Source organism: Centroberyx gerrardi, chromosome 1, assembly GCF_048128805.1.
Source record: "Centroberyx gerrardi isolate f3 chromosome 1, fCenGer3.hap1.cur.20231027, whole genome shotgun sequence".
In the NCBI taxonomy this organism is placed as follows: domain Eukaryota; kingdom Metazoa; phylum Chordata; class Actinopteri; order Beryciformes; family Berycidae; genus Centroberyx; species Centroberyx gerrardi.
Window position 1 is genome coordinate 25,546,870 of NC_135997.1, and position 22,222 is coordinate 25,569,091.

A 22,222-nucleotide genomic window follows, 5' to 3' on the forward strand; every position below is an offset into this window, starting at 1 on the left:
GCTTTTTGAGAATAGCGTAGGAAAACGATGATTTTTATCTGTCCATAGATGAATTTTAGCGATAACAACACTAGGCCCACGAATTCAGGGTCATAGCGTGACGTGATGACGTGATTTTGTGCATTAAACCCCCAGCCACATATCCACAAGATGGTGCCATTTCATCAAAAATCTGCATCTGGCCATTTTCTTACAAGGGAAATCCATCATCTTCTCTAAAGAAGTAATCTAGTATCTGGTCATTCCTGAATTCACACATGCTTGTTAGGCTGGTAATGAAGGCCCATAACTACGTAATTAACCTGCTTGGAAACGGTATAAAAGCGGATAAGTGCCTCATCTGTTTATCACTGAACCACATTATATTGACCATCTTTATTGACAGAATGACAAAGTGCACAAGCATAAAACAAAACAAAACAAAACACAATCACTAATGACTGCAGAGTTAAATCCCAAGAAAGTAAAGAGAATATAAAAAGATTATTAAAACAATACTATTGCGGTACTCTTTTGTCATGATTCCATCATGCAGCAAACCTATACAGCCTCTATAGGCAACCTGTGCCTTTAATCTTTCTGTACCATTAGTGAGGGAAAATACAAAATGGAGTTGCCATGACAATAATTTGGTCTCCATATTGTGCAGTTCCCTTGTATAGTCCTATACAAAGTGCTAACCAAATGAAGAATAATGTGTGCCTGTGAATACTACTTTCTGACATCCAGAGCATAATAAGTAGTCCCATCAGACATAGTTACACAGAATATAAAATATATATATAGGACTATATGCAAAAAGCAATTTCTAAAGCACCATTTTCGGTCAAGGCACATTGTGCAAATTCATTTTTTCAAATGTATTTCACAACAATGAGACAATTACTTATTAATTAAAACGATACATTTATAAAACTGCACTTTGTACACTGTGGACATAGAAGTAGTTGTAAGCCAACACGAATTCCTCATATGGTGTAAAACAGCCTTTGAGAATCAAATTTGCATAAAACGGCGATATCTCACAGCACAGTAAAGCACTGCTTGGTTCAACGCAGTGTGGACATACCTGATGTCTGAGTTTCAAACAAAAAACAAACAAACAAACAAAAAAAAACCAGGGGGTACATATCGTAACAAATCTGCATCAGCATAACAAATAAAATGTCAATATCACACAGTAATATAACAAATATCCAGTTGCCTATGTTCAGCCTGTGTAGAAAGTCCCGAGGTGCCTTTCTACAAAGCTGGGGGCTGGTTATACAGGCTGGATGGGACATGTCTCTCATGAGAGCGTGCAGAGTTGCCGGGCTAAGACCCTACAACGGTGTGCACTGTGGTGACCTCCGGTTGTGTGCGATGCCGTGGCAGAGTCCTCATGAGGCCAAAGGTCATCACAGGAAGAGCCAATGGCTAAACATCTCAGCAATGTTTAACAACCAAGCCAGTCCTTTGTGATTTCACCCAACTTGACAATCTTCAGGCTACTGTCATCCAATTTGAAATAGTGTCCGCCTTTGAAGAAGTAGCTGTAATCTGTGAAAGACAAGAACAATGTACTCTACATTAAAAAATTGTTTAAAATCATTCTGTCTATCTTCCATGGTATGAAAACAAACCCCAATGTAAAACAAGGCAGAAAAACTACCATATACAAATGGTAAAAAAAATCAAGTTTGTATAAAAGCATATGGGCCTGCAGTATAATCAGTCTCAATCAAGATGAGAAGGATATGACCTCATTTGCCTCCTCAGCTGAAAGACCCAATCAGGCACTGCTGAAGCCTAAGCTGAGCCTGCTCTTTCTGAGTATGCTAATCAGAAAGCACACAGAGGCACCTCTGTAGAGGGGCACAGACTCGCTCTATATAAATCTGTTTGTTCACTGTGTGGGGAAGGCAATATGTGATGCTTACAGTGCTGCATGTATGTTAGGAGCAATGGGGCGAGCAGTAATGGAAAAATCCCTGGTTGCTTGCCATAGACCAAAATCTGCATACCACCTCGAAGCCCAAAGTGACACGGCTGACAATGACAGTGGTCCGTCACAGAGGAATTTTGCAGGTGTCCTTCTTAAAATTCACCAGGATACGTTTCTTGCACTCTAGTTTCAGCGCTGAGCTCGCCAGTGAGCAAAAAGACAACATATTGTGTCGTTTATTCATTGCAACAGTACCGATAATGAGGGGTCATAGCAAATGAGCAAAACACATCTTCAATGCAAAACAAATGCTCTCCTCTCAGCATCTCCTATCAGCAAAAACCACTCCCTAGCCTCAGAACTACTCCCTTTTGTCGGTTTTATTTCCTCATCTTCACTGTGTCTTCACCAGTTCCTCTAAAGAGTTCATCCTTGGCTCAGTGGCGTCAGCAGTGCTTGCAGGGTTCCGGTATATGAGGAGTCTTGTTGTTGGAGGCACAGTGCCAGGCGTGATGAGGGAGCTGACTGGATTTGCCTGGGATCTAACTACAAGGAATGCCAGTCTGCAGATGGTGAACTGGCACAGACAGCACCAGCCGTGCTAATTGAAGCCCCGTGGCCATTTCCACACAGCTCCCTTTCCCTCTGCTCTGCTCTTCTTAAAGAGAATAATCCAAACTTCAACAAAGGTGGAGTCCCAGAAGGACTTTTGCTACTTTTGTCCCTATTCTTCCATTATAGCCAGCACAGGGACTGGAGACATTGTTTTATTTCTAAACTAATTTTTACAGCCCTTAACAGAATGATTGGTATTAAGTGGCAGCAAAATCAGGGTTAGCAGGGTTGGAGCAGGTTAGTTTATACTTGCATTATTTGTACTGTTACCATGTGATGTGGATACTGCCAAAACAAAATTTTCCATCTGCAAGTCATATATAGGCTATAAATATGTATAATTAATATGCTCAAAATGTTCCACATTGGGCATTTAATTCACAAATTGTATTAAAAGAAAATCTATATATTTTTTTACCAATGCCATTCAGAGTGAAGGCAGAGTCTATGCCATCTGGGATGCCATTCCAGGAGTCTGCAATAAGCTTGGGGAAGCCAGGGTCCATTTTCTTCTTATCTTCATTGTACCTAGAGACACATCAGAACAAACTGGATTTGTATAGTGCCTTAATGAGCGCTTCACAGCTCTCACTCTCTCTCTCTCACACACACACAGACAGACAGACAGACACACACACACTCAGGCCAGGCACCTCCATGGAGATGAAGGAGTTACACACAGTCATCAATACTGTGAATCCCCACGTTGTGTAAGAGCTGTGGGAGCTGATGTGGTTTACAGTCCAGCGTAGGTCACACCAAAAACTCTAATTGGAACCAGGCGTATCCCAGCAGTGCAACAACAGGCAATGACATCATCAGTACAATCTTAGGGTGTGTCAGACCCTGGCTTTAGGCTCATACATGGATGTCTAGGGCTTTGTTCCTCACCTCCAGAATTTGTCCCCGGCAAACAGATAAGTCTTCTTGTTCTTCCTAAAGTTGAAGGCGGAGTCGATGCGCTGCAGGTCAGTGGGCAGGCCGAGGTTGGAGATCCTCTTGGGGTAGCCTTTCTCCAGCACATCCGCTTTGTAGATCCACATCTCGTTGCCTAGGAGAAAGAGTAGAGAGACAAGTAAGTAAGCAGAAAAACAGAGCCATGCATGGGTAAAGTAATACTGAAGTTATACGTTCCTACTGATGCAAGGCTATAATTATCCTGACGCACATGCTGTCATAACAATGTATTATCCCTTTTGTTGAGGGCATGTTTATCCTACAAATCTAATATCCAAATATATTGTAAGGAAATATAAAGTATTAGCTGCTGTCTGGATAATGAGGATTAGCTGTATGGTTATGAAGGTGATGTCACTGGTTAACTACTCTGGGGACTGACGAAACAGAGTAGTAAGTCTTTTCCATAGCCAAACCTGAACCTCTGTGCAGAGGAGAGTATGCACCAAACAAGCTCTGCTTTCAATGTCTTAGAAGCTGGAGAATATATTATGTAAATCTACTCAGGATTCAGGAAGGTTGTCATGATAGTAAAATGTAAGGCATGCATTATAAACCACTAATAACTATGGTTGAATATCTCAAGTGTCCGGGAGTGCACACCACATATAACGGTACTCAGCCAACATTCCTCTTTCTCCTAATGTTTCACTTCTTAGAAATGGATGACCGTCAAGGGGAAAAGCATCCCAGTGGTGAAAGAGTGAAGACACCCCTCCATTACTCATGGAAATGGAACTGTGTCTGTTTCTCTGATTGCCATAGAAGGAGAGCTGAAATGAACAGGCTCTACATGCGATATGGCATCCACTATTCAAGAGAGTATAAATCAAGCCTTTCTTCCCTTTATTTCACAGATGAATGCTCTATTTCTTGTTTTCTCCGCTGTACCTGCAAAGAAGACCGTCTTCTCCTCCAGTGGGTTTTCATAGGCGGCATCTATCTTGACAGGCAGGTCAGGCCAGTAGGTGGCCACTAGCATGGGGCCACTTGGCTTGCTTCTGAAGTTGACTGACCTGAACAGGAATCTGGGGGATAGAGTATGAAAAAGAGTGAGAGAAAGGTAGGTGAGCCAGGGATGAAAACGGAGTGAGAGTGAAAAGGGGGCAGAGGGGGGTTGAGAGAGAGAGAGAGAGAGAGAGCGAGGGGAAGGGGGGCTAGTGCAAGTGCTTCACTGGCCGAGCCAGCCACAATGGCCTGATTCATGAGCATCTGGTTCTCGTTAGGGCCAAGGCTGCCGACGCCAGCGGAACAAGACCCATCTTGCCCGGATTTCCAATACACAGCTGCACAACAACAGCAGCTTCCCAAACTCTTTTCCACTGACCTATTTTTTAAAAGAGAGAAAGATCTTAACAACAGCCAATTGCAAAGATGAGTTCTGATAATGACTAAATGAAGATGAGGATACAAAACAGATACCACACAGCCATATTTTTGTGTACATCTGTCATGATGAATGAAGAGACATGATCTGAATCTGAACTAACCACAGTGAGTGGTAAATTTCATTATTTTAGGGGCACACCATGTACCTACGACATCCTGGGTTTGAATTTGGCCTAGGATCTTCGATGTATGTCACCCCTCTCTTTCTCTCTCTTTCTCTCAATCCTTCCTGTCTCCCTCGACTGCAAGCTATCAAATCAAGGGAAAAGATATTTCTTTCGTTTTCCAGCCAGTTCCTTCCAAATTATGTTTAGCCATCTGCTAAAGTGGCTGGTAAAGAGGACAATCTTACATTCCACAGCCAAGCTGGTGCTTGAAGATAATTTCCAACATATGAGAAAAAAAAAAGACAAAAAACAAATCACAAGCATTCATAAAATTAAAAGTTTCAAATTTGTGTTTCCTTGAATTATACTCTCATGTCCCAAACTTCAAAGCCATCTAAAATGACACAAAATAACCACTTTATACATGCATGGTATTCCATTTGGAACAGAGAGGCCACCTAGTAGTGTAAGGGGCCAACAGGCAGAGTGCCCAATACTGTCAAAATGCCCCTGAATAAGAGCACCTTACCCCCATGTATATGTGCCAACCTGCTGTACGGATAGATATTACATAGCCAGTGTTAGCTAAATGCTATGATACAATCATATGGACAGTTATTTGCAACAGGTTCCTGTGGATGTTTCTTTGTTGTTAAAATACAGCCATAAATATAAACCTAATCAGTAGGTTGGACGGGCTGTCACTTCGAGGCAGACTTCATAATTGCTTTCCCCTTAAGCCTCCAGACAGACAGCCATTCTTTTATGCTGAGCTCAGTGAGAACTACAAGAATTACTCATCGCATCATGTTGAGATTTGTCCTACATCATAAACACGCTGAGCCAGGAGAAAAAAGGGGGGATCCCCCTTTTACAACAGGGCAGTCAAGTGAACATTAGCTGGAGCCTGGAGGGCACCACTTCTTATCTGATGCTCTAAAAGTTGGCTTGTGTTGCAGCTCTGCAGCCTATGGACCTGGCATGGCCTTCAGGCAACTCATTATAGAGTCTGTGAAAGTTACAGCAACAGGCCCACGCTGAAACTTCACTCATCTAAGACTTCAGAGAGACATATGCTCACTTCAGTGCCTTGAGTCTCCTTCTCTCCTCATTTTGCACAGTGCTTCCGGGTCAGTGCTTCTCAACCTTTTGGTGCTGGGGCACACTTTCGCAAAACAACTGAATTTCAAGGCATACTAAAATGTTTGCTTGAAAAAATATTACACAAAGCCTTGTATGGTCACACAAGAGAGCCAGAAAACAGCAGAATGAGCTGTTGAACTTGGCCAAACTTGCGGCGGTCTTCTGATGTTTGTGAGGTTTGATTATAAGCTAAGTACACTGAATTTCAACTAAGTAAATGCAATAAATCTGCAACTTTCTCCGTTATTTTCTTTATATTTCAGCAAACTCTTGAGGAACACATCAACTCACTCCATGGCGCACCGATGTGCCTTTCCACACTGGCTGAGCCCCATTGCTCTAGGTTATGATAGTTTAAACAGACCCAGCTGCAAATAACCAAGGACTGGAGCAATCCAACCACTGAAAATAGGACAAAAGGTGGCGTGGAGTGCAAATATCATGCAGTTATCAAGTGTTTGTGATCACAGCTCTTCCATAACTACAACATAATGCCGGCTGCATATATTGCATCATTTAAAAGATGCTCTAAGGTTACAGTAAATGATGAAGGATCATAATGATTGATGACAGAAATAGTGTCCATATCAGCAGGTCCTACTGAAAAAGATCTAAGTTTATATGCAGCTGTCTCCCCTGTCAGCAGACTTTATAATGGTAAGAATCAATAACTTGTAATGTTAATAAGCCCTAAACAGACACTTGTATTATAACTACCAAGTTAGCTTTACCATGGATGCCTGTTTGTATTTATACATTACTGGTGATGATCGTATGATACGATACGATACGATACGACATGATATGATATAAAACGTTTTATAGTTCAAAGATTCATTGGCCTGAATCTTTACACTATGTAATGAGAGTAAAGCTTCATCTCAAGCTTCAGCTGAGCTTCAGAGAGTAAAGTTTCAGCCCAGTTTGACTTCCAAATAACGGGCCAAAGTTTCATGGTCCACAAAACACTCTGGAGTTTCTGTGCTGCAGCGCTGATCACTGCTAATACAGTGAGAGAGCCACAGCAAGGTGAAAAGTAATTCTGTATTAAAGCAGGATTTGTGAGCAGGATTTGTGGGTGGTTTCTTCCAGTTCCTAACTCAAGGCTCCTGGGGAGGAAAGCCAGGCAAACTGAATGACTACACTCTTCGGCAAAGAGGTCTGCTGGCCTGTTTGCTTTGGACATGCTTCCAAAATAGCCATGACAGATATACAGCCCTGCTAACCTTGAAATTACAAGTGGGGAACGTTATGGCAGCAGCTAGAGAAGTTAATACAGCATAACCAACAAAGATGTTATTTGGGATTCTATCATACTAGGTTATGTTTTTTGTTTAAAGCGAATCTGAGAGAAATTTGTCTTTAACAGAATTCAGCTGTTGTGGTGACAGTGTTCACCTTCCTAGGGGAAAATGCACTGAGTCACAAAGGGTTTTGACCAAACCACAGCTCTGAACCTCTTCTTCTACTCCAAGTCAGCCAGAAGACATAAGCTCACAAGACCTTCTATTGACTGGCGCCTGTGGAGAACTGTAGACAGTGCTGATGACTGATGTCTATTTTGGCTCTTTTGAGTGTAAGTACAGTTGTTTTTCTTTTCATAACTAGTCGTCACACCATGAACAACTGAGTGCCAAGAGAAAGGAATGCAACACGAGAATAAACAATAATAAATCTCAAAAAACCTCCTGTCAAACTACCCATTGTCTGTGGTGAAATGGTTATGTTATGGATTATGAAATCCAACTTGAGCAGCCTGCCTTTTTTCACTTGCACAAGTCATAAAGTCATAAGTAGGGTATTGGGTTATGTTTGTGAGCTCTTCCTGTAGATCACAGACAGGAAATTCAGAGTATGAGCCAATGCCTACTAGCTAAGTTTCAAGAGAGTCAAACAGACTTCACAGCATATTTATGACTCAGACAGCTAATGAAAACAACATTACAACTTGCATGCTCAAACAACATGGTCGAATTTTAAGGCCCACAGTGAGGAGGTAGTGTACGCACATCCAAAATACTGAATAGGAGCTTCATATGAAAAGGCGGTACAATGAAATAGAAAAGATACAAAACAAAAAAAGATGCCTGGAAATTAGATTATGCATTGTTTCTACCACATTTGGTCTTCATCAGGCATATGTATGCTTGGTGAGGTCTCTACTCCAGGTGAAAACATGATGCAATATTAGGAATTCCTACTAAATCCATTACCTGTCCTTGAAGAAGAAGGTCTCTCCTCTGATCTGTGCCACAGCATCGAAGACAACTGGCTCACTACAGATATCCATGGGAGTGACAGGACCCTGGGTTGGAGGCAGAGGCTTGTCTGTTGGTATTCCTATCAGTGAGGGATTTGCCAGAATATTAAATCTTTGAGGGAGTGATTTATGAAGAACTTTATTTATCTCTCCTGCCTTTTACTGAGATGAAAACTTCACACTCTGTCTAAAATGTAGATTTGGCAGTATTGCTAAATAAATTAAACCTCCCAGATTACTTAACTCTCTGAGAGACAGGTTTGGAATTGCTTTTTCACAGTGTTATTGGGTCTACATGATGTGAGAGAGAGGATAACATTTCGACAAACATTCCTTGTGCAGACCCGCAGCTAAAACTCTTCTTTGGTTTCTAAGCTGCATCCAAAAGCAGGTCCTAGGTTAGGTAGCTAGAAATAAAATAACATTGCAATCTGTAGATGTGTGGATTTGACAGATTTAAGGAACCATTTTTTTTTTCAAAATGCTACAAAATGCCAGTATGTACAAGGTCTTTGATTTACTGGCATAACACAATGTCCTTCAGATGTCACTTGCTTTACATAGAAATACTAAACATACATAACTAACATTAAGTGACATTCCATCTCACCGTAGAGCTCCTGGATGCCTTTGATATCGTCGGCAGACAGTCTGAAGTCCTTGGTGAAGGTGTAAATAGGGGCCATCAGTGCTCCGGGGTCCTGAGAGTGCTCCAAGCCCAGGGCATGACCAAACTCATGGGCTGCCACCAGGAACAAGCTGTAGCCTGCAAACATTCAGCTAGCAATGAACATGTGTCTTCACATCACAAACAGTAGTTTTGAAGGATCTCAACATCACATACATGGGCGGTCTTTGAACATTCAGAAAAAACCTGCTACAACTTCTGTACAGAATAACTACTGTATGTTGAATATTCCTTAATGAAACGCTGATAGAAAGCAGAAGGAGAAATATGAATGGGTCTTCTGATTTATTAGCTACAGATACAGTCTAGCAGTGCCTGTGCTTCCAGAACTGGGTTGAATTCAATAATGTGATACATAAATAATGCATATATTTGTTTGGAGTACCAGATGGGGTTGGGTTTACCTCATCGGGACAATTCAGACTGACACCCTACCTCACACCATCACAGAAATGTATAGTAAAATGATTTTTAGATGGTTTTCTGTAATTCTCTAAACTGTCTGGCACTCTGCTTTGTCCTATGTGACAAATCCCACTCGGCTGGTACTCCCAAGAGTTTAAAACAAACGATGGCAAGAACTGTTCTAATAAATACCATTACAAACACTAAATATGAAATACTATTGGCCCAGGTTGGAATGCTTCATACCTTGGTCGGGACAGAAGCCCCACTTGCGGTCATCATCGTAACTCTTGGTGGTGGCGCACCACATCTTGCCATCACTGCGTCCAGAGGAGGTGCAAGCATCATAGGTGTCTCCCAGGAAGGTGAAGGGGAAGGCACAGGGGCTTCCCTCTGCGTTTCCTCCCACTGTTGACATGGCTGCAGGGGACATCAAATGGCATGGTTCAAAGACATGGTTAAGTTGTAAAATTGTTGAAATGTGTAGTGAACTAAGTTCTTACGCTGGCTTACAAACTCAATGAAAGGCCAAAATGTTTCTCAAGCACAATTTGGTTTGCGTTAGATTGTGAAATGAGCGCAGATGATGTTGAAAACATCATTAAAGCACTTGCACAATACACATAACATCAATAACTAATCCACTGGGCACAAAACCAAAAAGCACCCGCCCAAATTGATTTTCTTTCAAAGAGAGATAATCTTCAATCTGGCAAGACTGGTTTTGTGCTGTTTTTTATCATTTCTTATTCAGCACTAGCTATCACACAAGGCTTAACACAGCAGCATTCCCAGTCAATTAGAACCAGATGAAAACCCCAGTGGTCTTACCTCTCTCCGTCTGTCTCTCTCTCTCCCTCCCTCCCTCCTACACTACCCCAACCCCAAAGCCAGTCCCACTGACAGAATGGAAAATAAGAACTGCCATTGCACGGTAAAATACTTTTACAGCCATTCAGTAGACCACGAGCAAGAATGAAAACCACAGCTGGAGCATTCCTGTGGACCCATATACAGAGGCATCATATGCTGCACAGCAAATAAACACAGTCAGATAAACACAGAAACACACTCTCGGGCATGCACTGCATGCACATAACCCTGCACACACACAGTACACACAAACAGGCACCAACACATACAGTAGAAGCACGCAAAAATGATGATTTAATCCTCAAATTAAGATTTCCATGCGACAGTCACGGACAACTGCTGTGCTTTCAATGATGAGTAAAATGGAGCTACTGTAGTAAACCATGGATGTGTTTTTAAGCAGTAGGTGTTAGTAACACATTATCTGTCAAGCACAGTAACTGTACATGTAGTACAGGGAAACCTGGACCTCATATACAGCAAAAGGAGACAGAGCAAGACATAATAGACAATAAATCATACCACCTACCAGTTTCAGGGCAGAACCCATAGGATGTGTCCCGGTCATAGTCCTCGGTGGTGGCACACCAGCGGTAACCATCATCACGGCCCTGAGTGGTGCACCCTTCATACTTATCCCCCTGGAAAGTGAAGGGGAACTTGCAAGGAGCTCCGTTGGCGTTTCCACCCAGGGTGAACAGCACTGTAACACACACATACAAAGAAGTGTTACAGATAACCATATAGCATACATTAAAAACAGTATAATACACAACATTTTTACATCTTATGTTTACATTTTAGGCATTTAGCTTACGCTCTGAGCCAGAACGACTTACAGTGAGTGTAACCATAGAATAAGCTCCAATTCCTAGATCATCAGCATTACAGGCAACCAATACTAAGAGGTGCAAGGCTCAGAGCCATAATGCCCTGGAAATATTCCTGTGACCCTACTGTGACCCGAGAGTGGTCAAGTAAGGCAGAAGTGCTCCGCGAAGAAAGAAGAGGAATAAAAGTTATGGAGAGATGTAGAATTCAACTTTTTACTTCAATGTAAGAGCTTAATAGAACAGGCAGTTGCAGTACAAACTGGCCTCAGTTGTTCGCATCATATACAACAACCTAGTACATGTGTATTTTGGCAGTTAGTTGTAATGAGCATGTGATAGTATCAGTACCATGGACAGCAACATAACACAGATAAACAAAATGTTTGACAAAGCCCAGTGTTTTAAAGTGGGACAGTAACTTGGAAAAGAAACATTCCATAATCCATTCCAAACAAAAACATCACTTTCCTGGCATACTTTCCAACCTACTTTCTCTCAGTCCAAAATCAACAGACCGGCTTTAAATATATTTCAATCTGATTTGAAGTAGCGCTTGGCCAATATGGATAAAAAACAGCTTTAAAATTACCCAAGCTACTAAATATTTTTGTGGTTCAGCAAGATGCAAATGGGGCATGGCATCAATGCAGCTAAGGTGGGGGTTTAATTCCCAGTGGGGCAACCCATACTGAAAAAGTATACACACACAGTCCTGCAATGTGTTTGGACAAGCAAAACCAAATTACATACATTACAATGCCATTTTGTTGTGTCAGAACAGAGAAGAGAGCAAAGAGACCGACTCACACTCATGGGGGCAGAAGCCGTATTTGCTGTCTTCATCAAAGTTGTAAGTGGTGGAGCACCACAGGAAGCCGTCGTCACGGCCCTGAGATGTACAGCTGTTGTACTCCGTGCCCATGAACAGGAAAGGGAATTTACAGAACTCCCCCTCAGCATTGCCAAACTTCACCTTCACCACTGCCAAAAAGTTAAGAAAAGAGTTCATCTTAGAGTTGTGAGACTGCTACGGCACCATGGGAGAGAGGAAAATAGGTTTATGGATTACTTCTGCGTAAATGGTAATTTCAGACAAGAGGTTTCGAATAATGGGCAGTACATACAACTAGATCTGGGTCAAATAGTGTGTGGAAATATAGTTTGTTTGTTTTTTTCCCCTTTTCAGGTTCCAGATGGATGAGGTTTGCCACAGAGGATAATACAAATGCCAGAAAGTTTAGACAAAGTTTAGATAATAACAGGAAAGTATGAAAGTCAAATTAGTGTTGTCAATGTCAAAATTAGTATAGTTCTGTGATCGTCATCTCAGCTGACAAGTGCTGATGTGGTAAATCAAACTGAGGTCACCCGTGCTAATGTGGTTACTGTAAGGTAGTTTGGATTAAGAATTATATGCTAATGGTATTTGACCCAGGTCCGCACAAATTACCACAAATTATTGTAGTGAAAAACAGTGAAAGCTTTAGAATCCACTTTTATTTTTGGTGAATTATGTTTCTCCAGTACCTTGGCCCTCTCCCAGCGTCCACTGCTCATCATCATCAAAGTGGGAGTCTCCCCCAATGCCTGGTCCTGGTGCAAAGGCGTGAGCCAAGAGGCCGTCTTTACCATCGAAGGGGTAGCCATCTCCGTGCTCTATTGATGACATCATTCAAAATTAAGAGTTCAGGAAAAAAAAATTGGAGGAGTTCTACTTTTTTTAAACAGGCACTTTGACATTTTGAATTGTATTATCTTTACCAGCTACCTGTAAAATTGTAAAAAAAAAAAAAAAACTGTAAAAAGGAAAAGTTTCTGATATGGCACATCAGTTACCAAAATCTTCTTGTTCACAGAATAGCTTCCTTAAAAGTATTTCAGAAAATGGATACTACTGGTAGTGAAACAGCTTGTTAGCCGGTAGCTAGCAGGACCCATAGAGTTAAATAAGATATGCTAAAAATGATACCACATCATTTTTAGAGTCGCTGAAGGACAAGTGTGGAAACATTTCACAAATAACGTGACATTTGTCTGGTGTAAGAATATAGCAGACTAAACCCAAAATGTCAAGATATTCCTTTAACTTTTTATGAAACTTTTGTTACACATCCGCTGAGGTGTCCTGTTTGGATTTGTGTGTCATTATAATTACTGAATTCTTTCTAGACAGGGTCAGCTACAGCCAGACAGGGTGATGTCATGGTGCTGTGAGTAACTGTGTAATGGTTACTTTAGCTGAAATGACCCTGATAACCTGCGTCAAGACCGCAATTCCCAATAGTTTACCCAGAGTTTTCCAAAAATATAGGCTGCCAGTGTGGGGTGTGGCCATAATAACATGCATGTTGAGGTTTTCCCTGACCATAAGTCAACCAAGCGGTCACTTCTTTTCAACTGTTTTCTTACTTGGGGTCTAGTTTGCCTCTTAGTTACTGGCATGACACGTGGGAAAAGCAGGCAACAACTTTACTACCTGGGGTAGTCAGAGCTGGACTCTCAGAGTGCTCACTGAGCCACTGCCCCAGTAGAGAATACCAATAAATTTAGGCTTAAAATGTTATTCCTATTCCCTAGGCAGGCATGTCTGGTTGAGTGAACATTAAAGAACATTCACGACTGTTTCCCACAGCCCAAGACAAGAGATGGGATCAGGAGACGAGCCAGAAAACAGTAATCCCCCATTAGAAATGAATGGGAGTTGAGTCTCATAAAAACTGAATTATAAAAAAAAAACTACAGAGTTGGAAAGATGAAAAATGTCACAGTGACAGTAAACAGGAGGCTTTTTAGGGGACAAGGGGACATTTTCTGGTTTGGAACTGATAGCAATACTGTAATATAAATCTCATTTGGATATAAAATGTCAGACATACATGGTATTAGTCCACAAAGTACTAAGTATCTCAATGATTGTCATTTACACTCCAGGCTCTACTCCATCATGGACTAGAGTACTGGCTCCTTTGGGACAGAGTTCTACCTGCCTGCAGATACTGATTGTGCTGCCCAAGGCCATAGACATAACATGTCAATACTTAAATTGATTAGTATTTTCTTTTAAGTAGTTTCTTTTTTGCCAACTTAAATTTTCACTTGACTGAACACAATATCAGATTTCTCTTCTTGAGTAAGCACAACTGACCACCAAAGATCAGCAGTGCAAGCAAATTGTGGGACAGAAGTGAAAATTAATAATAACCATGCTCTAGAAAACCCTGCATTACAGTGTACATTCACATTCAACTGTACATCCACTTCACTATGAGAAAAAAAAAAGTGTGGTATACCATTGCGGCCAAAATTAATCATGATGTCAGCCTCTCCATCCATAATGCGGGTGAAGGAGAGCGGGGTGACATCGCTCCATACTTTGAAGGCTCTGAAGAAAGCATCATCTATGGTTTCCTCATCCAGATCAGGAGTGTGTCCGAGGATTCTGAAGAGTGAACAAAAGAGTTTCACTATGAAGAGTTGCATTCTAAAACGACACTCCTGCCCAACATAGTTCAAATTAACCCACTGAAAATCATTTGCATATACTATATGAATATTTGTCTGTCATCTGAAAAAAGTGACATTTCTGAGGATGCAGTCACCTACAGTTTTGAAATGGTGAGTAAGGAATGTCAGGTAACAGTTGTTTTCCAAAGCTTTTTTGAATTGAACCTTTCAAATAGACTTATTACATAACTGATCTTAAGAACATGTCAGACAGTTATTAAGATGAAACAATCATGATTACAGAAACAGTGTAATCAAGATAGTCACAGTGGCTCTTTCAGTCTTAGGCTTTGAAAGACAAGCGCACACAGACCTATCCCGTGATCGCAATACTAGAGATCATGGAGACGAATCCAGCTAAATCTGTCCAGTAACAGACTATGAGTCATCTGGTGAAAATGCTTCCTGAAACAGAGTTCAGCCACAAACCCTGTTATAAGCCTGTCTACTCTGCATTCCTAAACACAGTCTAAGATGGTTGTTACTGTTCTCTTTGGCTTACAATCTTCTTTACAAAACACACAGACAGACAGACAGACAGGTCGGAGTGGCCAGGGCACGCAAAAACGCTGATATAAATAAACCAGTTCAAACAGAACAAAAAAAAACAGATCCAACACATACTGTGTAGGAATGCTGGTGTTAGCAAGAAACAAGATGCAAGCTCTTCATGACTGTGTATGGGGATGGATGGGGGTGGGGTGGACCGTGGGGGGGTTGGGGGGGGGGGATCAGGGGCATAGCTGAGGTCCATCTCTCAAAGCAAACAACAGACTCTGGCCGTGTTTTTTATAGTTTCCTATGCTCAGCACATTGTGGAACAACGCCATCAAATGCTGTTCTGGGAATAAAATTCAAACTGGTACATTTTACAGCATTCTTGTGTGAGTCAGACCTAGGACTCACCCTGTAGTATTTGCAAATACTTTTTATGGTTGGATTTACCTTGCTTAGGTACCAGATGGGTGGGGTTAGTCAGATAGGACGATACAGTGAGTTACAGTGAGTAACATAAAGTTCAGATAATCACAGAAAAAGTTAGTATACTTTTCTGGATTGACAAACAACCTGACAATAACTGTCCTATTGCAGTAAACACCTTGCATCTGGTACTTCAAACAGTTCAAAACAAGCATTAATCTATTTGACCCAAGTTTGATGTTTTATCTCTTGTGGATAAGGTCATGCTGTTCCAAAGAAACCCAAAATGCAGGGTCATGATGAATTAGCACCCACTGGCATCATAAAATGTGCATGTCATGTTGAGCGCCTGACCTATAGCTGATGTCTTTCTTCTGCCACATGGGCTTCCTGTGGAAGAAGTTGTAATTGGCCACATCTGGGACGCCACAGCGGGGCTTCTTCATGATGTCCACGGTTTTGGGGTCGATCTCTCCAGTTTCTTGCAGAGAAAAGAACTTCTGCATTTTCTTCAGAGTGTCCTTGAGCACCATAAGGTTACATCTGTCTTCCGGGCATCCATAAAACTTGTTCAGATAGTGCTAAAGGAGAGAAGTGAACATTAAAAAATTGTTGTTTTATGCTGCTAGTCATTTACTCACATAATGCAATTGTTTCCACTCTGCTGGGACAACTAACTGCATCTATTTCTGTGAAAATAATAGGGTGAAGTTTGAACTATAGCCTATCATAATCATCATCTATCATCATAATATTACAATAGGGACTTATAGTGTGTCTGTGGTAATCAATAGTAACCTTATAGTGTTATATCCAATGGTATCAGTATAATAGCCTATTCCTATGGGATATTATATAGTTTGTAGTATTGCTGTGAAAGTCTACTTTTAAATTACAGTACAGGAGTGCTGTAGTTCTTTCTCATAATGGTAACGGTAATGGCGCATTTGTTAGGAGATTACTTCACAGCTACTGATTGAGCGTTAACTTTATTTAGGCCTACTGTTATGAAAAAAACAAACAACAATAAATAAAACTTACCAGGGCAACTTCTTTGTCTGTCATGGGGGTGGTATCGTCCCCAGGAAACTTGATAATAGGCGAGGGGGCAGCATATGTTTTTTGAAAGGCGACGAACTGAACCAAAAACACTTTGAGAACAATGTGACGAGAACTAAATATCGTCGGAAACCCCATGTTTACAGGTTAACGATAGCTGAGGTGGAAGAAATGCCGTGCGCTCTGGGTTGCAGTCCTTTCAGCCCTTCAGCCTCTTGTGCTGCCTCTGCTGCTCCTCTGGAGTTTTTTTTTTCTTTTTTCTCCTTAACGGGACATCCTGCACCTCAGCTCCATGAACTTTCTCAGTTCTGCTTGCACAGGCACTTTTTTCGCTTTCCACAATGAGGAGACTGCGCAGTCTCCAGGTTGAGAAATAGGAGCGGGGGAGTCCACAACCAAAGTCAAGAGCACTTTATTGGAATGCTTACTCATGTGTTGTGGTGGCTCTTCTCACACACTCCTGTTTTTTTTCACGTAGCCTATATCACCCCCTGGATATGTCAGTGCACATGACTCAGAGCATAAGGGAAGAGTTTGGCCCAGTAAAGCGGGTTTTGGGTAGGGTATTCTACATTACCTCTCAATCGTGCACTGGAATTAAAGGGCCAGTATGGAAGTCCAATCCTTAGGAGGCTGATGCACATGCGCAGTCCGCGCTGGAAATTCACCTGTAGTAGTCCTACTTTTACCCGCTCTTCTTCAACGCGAGATAAAAAGTTAGATTCCTTGCAAATCTGGCTCTGACTTTTGTAGCCTACAATTGCATTTGCGGGCTCAAACCAGCTTCAAACATGAGGCAAGAATGGCAAACAACAACACAGACCAGATTTAGACCACATGTTTTGGCAAAGGTAGGCTAACTTTGAGCTATTTTGACAGTCTAAACTTCCAGCATAATACATTGCACCCTTATTTCATTGTTTGCAAAAAAAAACCAAAAAAAAAAAACCTTACTTTCAACCGGGGCCTTATTTTCCTAGTTTTTGCTGAGAGCCATTTCATTTCACTCCACCCAAACTGCACACCACCTATCCAGTTACCAGACACCCACCACCCAAACTGCACACCACCTATCCAGTTATCCAGACACCCACCACCCAAACTGCACACCACCTATCCAGTTATCCAGTCATCCTGTGCTGCCACCCAGTGGACATCCCGCGCGAGCCAGTCGACAGCGCAGAGCGACCCAATTGGACATCGCGCGCCACCCAGTCGACAGCGCGCGCTGCCGAGCCGAGGTTCACAAATAATATTATTTTGCACCATGTCTGGTTTATTGTCCCCTACCCATCAAAGTGCCCATAATATTGCCAGCATCTCTGCTGTGAATACTGACATCTGATCTGAAATTCTATGTCCGTTTTTAATTCTTAATTCAGGAATGGTTACTCCACATGCCACTTTCCCACTCTCTGGATCCTTTGATCCATCTGTATAAATCTGTAAATATGGACTCCATTCTTGTTACAGATGAGACTTAACTTCCTTGACTATATCTCCTGATTTCTTGTTATTATTCAGTATGCATAGATCAACTTCAGGTTCTGGGACTGGAGGGCACACATTAATATTAATAATACCAATTTCCTTCGCCTTAGATTTTATCTCATTTCCAAAGTTTGTTTTGACCTTTCTCGCTCTACTTCCATTTTAAGAGAGGCGATTGAATTTCTGTCCAATCGGTGCTATCCAGCTGGGACATCGCGCGCTAACCGGCTGGGTGGCGCGCGCTGTCCACTGGGTGGCGCGCGATGTCCAATTGGGTCGCTCTGCTGTCGACTGGGTCGCGCGCGATGTCCACTGGGTGGCAGCAGGATGACTGGATAACTGGATAGGTGGTGTGCAGTTTGGGTGGTGGGTGTCTGGATAACTGGATAGGTGGTGTGCAGTTTGGGTGGTGTGCAGTTTGGGTGGGGTTTTGAATGAAATGGCTCTCCAGAGTTAGCTACAGGGAGCGCTGCTACAATCCAACTGGTTTAAGGGAAACTCAAGCAGTCGAAGAAAAAAGCACCAAAATCGTGTATTTTTCAAGACAACAACACTCACAAAACTGCCTAACATTATGTCTTATTTCCGATTATCCATGACCTGAAAATGTATTATATTGCAGTATTAGATACGTTATTTTAACTAGCTAGCATAAACTAGCAAGTATTCTGATGCCGCATTCATGCCATAAAAACCAACTGTCAATTTGGCGTCACGAATTGCGGAAGTGTGTCAATACAAGTGGTAAACAGCAGGGAATCCTCTGATGTTGGCAGTCCAAAGTAGTAAAATTCAGAATTATCGGTTATATTCACGCTACTCCAATCAGCCCTACTTTCGAAAAGCGAGTAATATCTGCTGTAGTTTGCTTAGTTAAACTCCTGAACGCTTTCAAGCTGTAGCAATGAAATCCCATTCTTCACTTAGTGAGCAACGCCAAAAAGTGTTAAATGAACTACTGACTGAAATGCTGTGTGATCACGGCTATTTAAAGGCATGTATAGCCGCAGTGAGTGTTATTGTGTGAAAAGCGCGTGTTTTAATCGCTTTTTGGGTTTGTTTGCCTTGGCCCCGTTGGATTGTATAGGCCTATGAAAGTAGCGCTCCCTGCAAACTGAGAGGTGTGTGGGTGGACAATCTTGTGCTGTGAAAAGACTACACCAGGTGCTTTTACGGTTCATGATTGCCCACCCTGCTCTACAGTGAAAATTTTGATCAGAAGCAATCAACATAATGGCAAAAACTAGGGAACTAAAGCCCAGGCTGAAAATATACAGAATTATGCACTGGTACCTAACTGTAAACCTGAAAATATTATTTTCATTTTTCACAATACAGGGTCATAAATTGTACATTTAATGGGATTAGCTCATGAGCTGTAGCTAGTCAGATCTGGATTTGTGTGTGCATGTCCTGCACATCTCTGTGTTTGACAAATAGCATCCCTGCTTCACTTCCACCTAGTAGCAAGGTGTGCTTTTAAAATACATTTTTAGAACAGAAAAAACATGAGGAAACAGTTCTAGAGCAGTTTTACAACAGCATATTACCCTATAATTAGCAATGAATTGCATTTTAACATACCTTGAGGTCAGTGGGTTAAAATGACAATATTCTATCTTAATTACATACATTTTCTCTCCCCTTGAACATAAGACTCTCTAAGGCATTACAGTTGATCATAAAACAAAAATCAGTCAAATTTGATTTGTTAGGAACCAGTTGCATAACTGTAACGTCTTAGTGCAATTAAGATCACAAAAATATATCACACCAGAAACTCTATACAACTAACCTGAGTAGGACCCAGCTGCCCCCTGCTGCAGACTGGGCAGAAGCTATTTGAGGTAGTGTGTTGACATCTGGTGGTTGGATGTGAAAAGTCACCTAGGTCTCAAGATGAATAAGGCTCGGCTCATTGAGTCACATTTTATCACATTTTACCGTATGGAAAAAAAGAAATGACCTGGTAAGACTGACTAAATGTTATGTTTTACTAATTTTTTTCACCAGTGTTCCATGTCTCATGTTGAGGCAGGGCAAATAGGTAGAAAAATGGATAGATACAGATAAATAGTAGATAGACATATTTTGTGTTTAATTATAACTTAGTTTAATCTAATGTTACATAAATTCCCACCTTTTGCAGCTCCCATCCTCTGCCACTGAAATTCTACACATAAACTTGCAAAATTAAAGGCTGTAGATCAATAACATACATTCCTAGATTACATTTGATTGGTTCTTTTTTGTTTGTTTATTGGATTGTTTGTTTGTTTTTAGTCTACACGATTTTGCATTCCCAACACAAATGTAAAGAAAATTCATTAACTAACGTTATGATCAAAAGCTTACATCTCATGAAAAAGAACAAAAAAAAAACAGGTCAGTTTATTGAAATCTAAAAATGTAGGTGACTGTAAAAAGCAAAACAAAGAAAACCAAATATTTTCATATTATTCATACATTTTTTCCCAGAATGTGTAAGTAATAATAGTGTATGTATGTATAATAGTGTATGTCATTATCAAGAGAAAGATCTTGAAAAGGCATTTTAGTTGAACAGATTGCAGCGCAGCACCAACAGTATTACTGCCCTCTGGTGGCTGAAGTTCGCCTTGCCTCTCCTTCTTTCCTAAAGCCCTTGGAGCCACTCTTCTTTGCCGAGTTCTACTCTACTTCATAGACTCAGGATTTACTCTTAACTCTCTTTGACATCTCTTTGTTTCCGCTCTCATTGTGGATTACTCTCGACAGCATATGAGAGTGGACTTTTTTATAGAGAAAGCTGAAGGGCTTTTTTTTTGCACAGAGATCTGACAGATGGATAGCTCACAAACAGGATTTTGTGGTACATCTAGCAAAGCAATTTCCCTTCCCTTTAGCCAGAGTACAGTTAATTTTTCATTGCCAGAGCTGCTGTTGGTGGTTGCAGAGTGAATTTAACATCCATTTGCCAACAATATCCAGGGCCTGTCACTTTGGAGCAGGGGCTTTATTTCATGCACTGATACATGCTGCCATCTCCTCCAACTGACACACTCACAGTGATCTCTCGCAGAGCCGGGGAACAGAATGGCTACCTATTAAATGTACATGGGGCTGCCTCTCCAAATAGAAAACGCTGAGACGTGAAAAGTTGGGGTACAGCTAAGTGAATGCCTTTGTGCATATGAATGCAATTTTGCAGGGGAAACAGGCATAAAGAGATTGAGATGATAAAGTTTGATTTGCATGTAAATTGTTTTCTTTTTTTATTTATTCTCTGTTGAGTGCCTGGGCTCTGTCTAGATTGAAGCGTCTCACAAGTGTGTGTGTGTGTGTGTGTTTTGGTGAAATACCGTCGGCTAGTTCTTGAAAATGTGTGTCTTGTTGCTTTGATTGCAAGTGCATCTCTTCCATTTGTATTTGTTTGTTGGTAAGATGATTGATTTAAACATGATCATAGTTTTATGGAATGTTTAACACTAGTAGAGGTGATTTGTATAACAGCGTTTACACCACCGCATATAAATCATACATCATACGTCACCTTCATTACAGACATTTTCTATATAATTTTAATGACTTTCAGTGATTTGTACATGTAATATGAACGCAACTAAACGTAACGCTGCAATATGCTTGCTCTGGTCCCACGCCATAACAAACCCATGTCATTAATTATTAGCATGAGTGGCTTCCTCCTGCATGCCAGCATGGCCTCCTCTTGTGAGTGGGAATGGGACATTCTGGACATGAAGGCCGGTCGTATCATGGCTCTCCAGCTGGCTCTGGATCTTCAGGCCCACTGATTGACCCCAGTCCAGCTGAACAGACCGTGGCCCTGGATGTCACCCTCTTCCCTTCACTCTGGTTCTCTGGCTCTTCCAAGGACCCAGCCAGATTCTCTGATGGGTCATCAAACCAAACCGCCTATAAGTCTAGCACCAAGGTCATGAATGACAAATATCACGGTCCCCCTGCTGCTCCCCTCGCTCCTCTCCTCTCCCTCCAACTCAACGTAGTCTTATAGTGCTTCGGAGGATAGAGTGTGTGGCATGTACAGTGCTG

General features: G+C 41.5%; 2 protein-coding genes across 2 annotated transcripts in view; both read right to left on the reverse strand.

Moving 5' to 3' along the window:
* Window positions 1–22,222, reverse strand: part of lpcat2 (lysophosphatidylcholine acyltransferase 2) — a 242,224-nt gene that overhangs the window by 14,840 nt on the left and 205,162 nt on the right. The window lies entirely within an intron of this gene.
* mmp2 (matrix metallopeptidase 2) lies at window positions 356–17,010 on the reverse strand. Its single transcript, XM_071894298.2, has 13 exons — window positions 16,661–17,010; window positions 15,974–16,200; window positions 14,485–14,633; window positions 12,722–12,850; window positions 12,002–12,175; window positions 10,891–11,064; window positions 9,735–9,908; window positions 9,006–9,161; window positions 8,349–8,475; window positions 4,388–4,524; window positions 3,431–3,590; window positions 2,958–3,067; window positions 356–1,539 (listed from the first exon to the last, which is right to left on the reverse strand). Exons 1-13 carry the CDS (start codon window positions 16,814–16,816, stop codon window positions 1,436–1,438), a joined length of 1,977 nt encoding a protein of 658 aa, XP_071750399.1. The 5' UTR covers window positions 16,817–17,010; the 3' UTR covers window positions 356–1,435.

Excerpts from the sequence above, each read along its gene's own strand:
- mmp2 (XM_071894298.2), bottom strand. The coding sequence starts at position 16,816 with ATGGGGTTTCCGACGATATTTAGTTCTCGTCACATTGTTCTCAAAGTG. Across the intron at positions 9,909-10,890 it reads TGGGTTCTGCCCTGAAACTG|CCATGTCAACAGTGGGAGGA; the intron begins GTAGGTGGTATG and ends TGTCCCCTGCAG. Across the intron at positions 3,591-4,387 it reads GAAGACGGTCTTCTTTGCAG|GCAACGAGATGTGGATCTAC; the intron begins GTACAGCGGAGA and ends TCTTTCTCCTAG.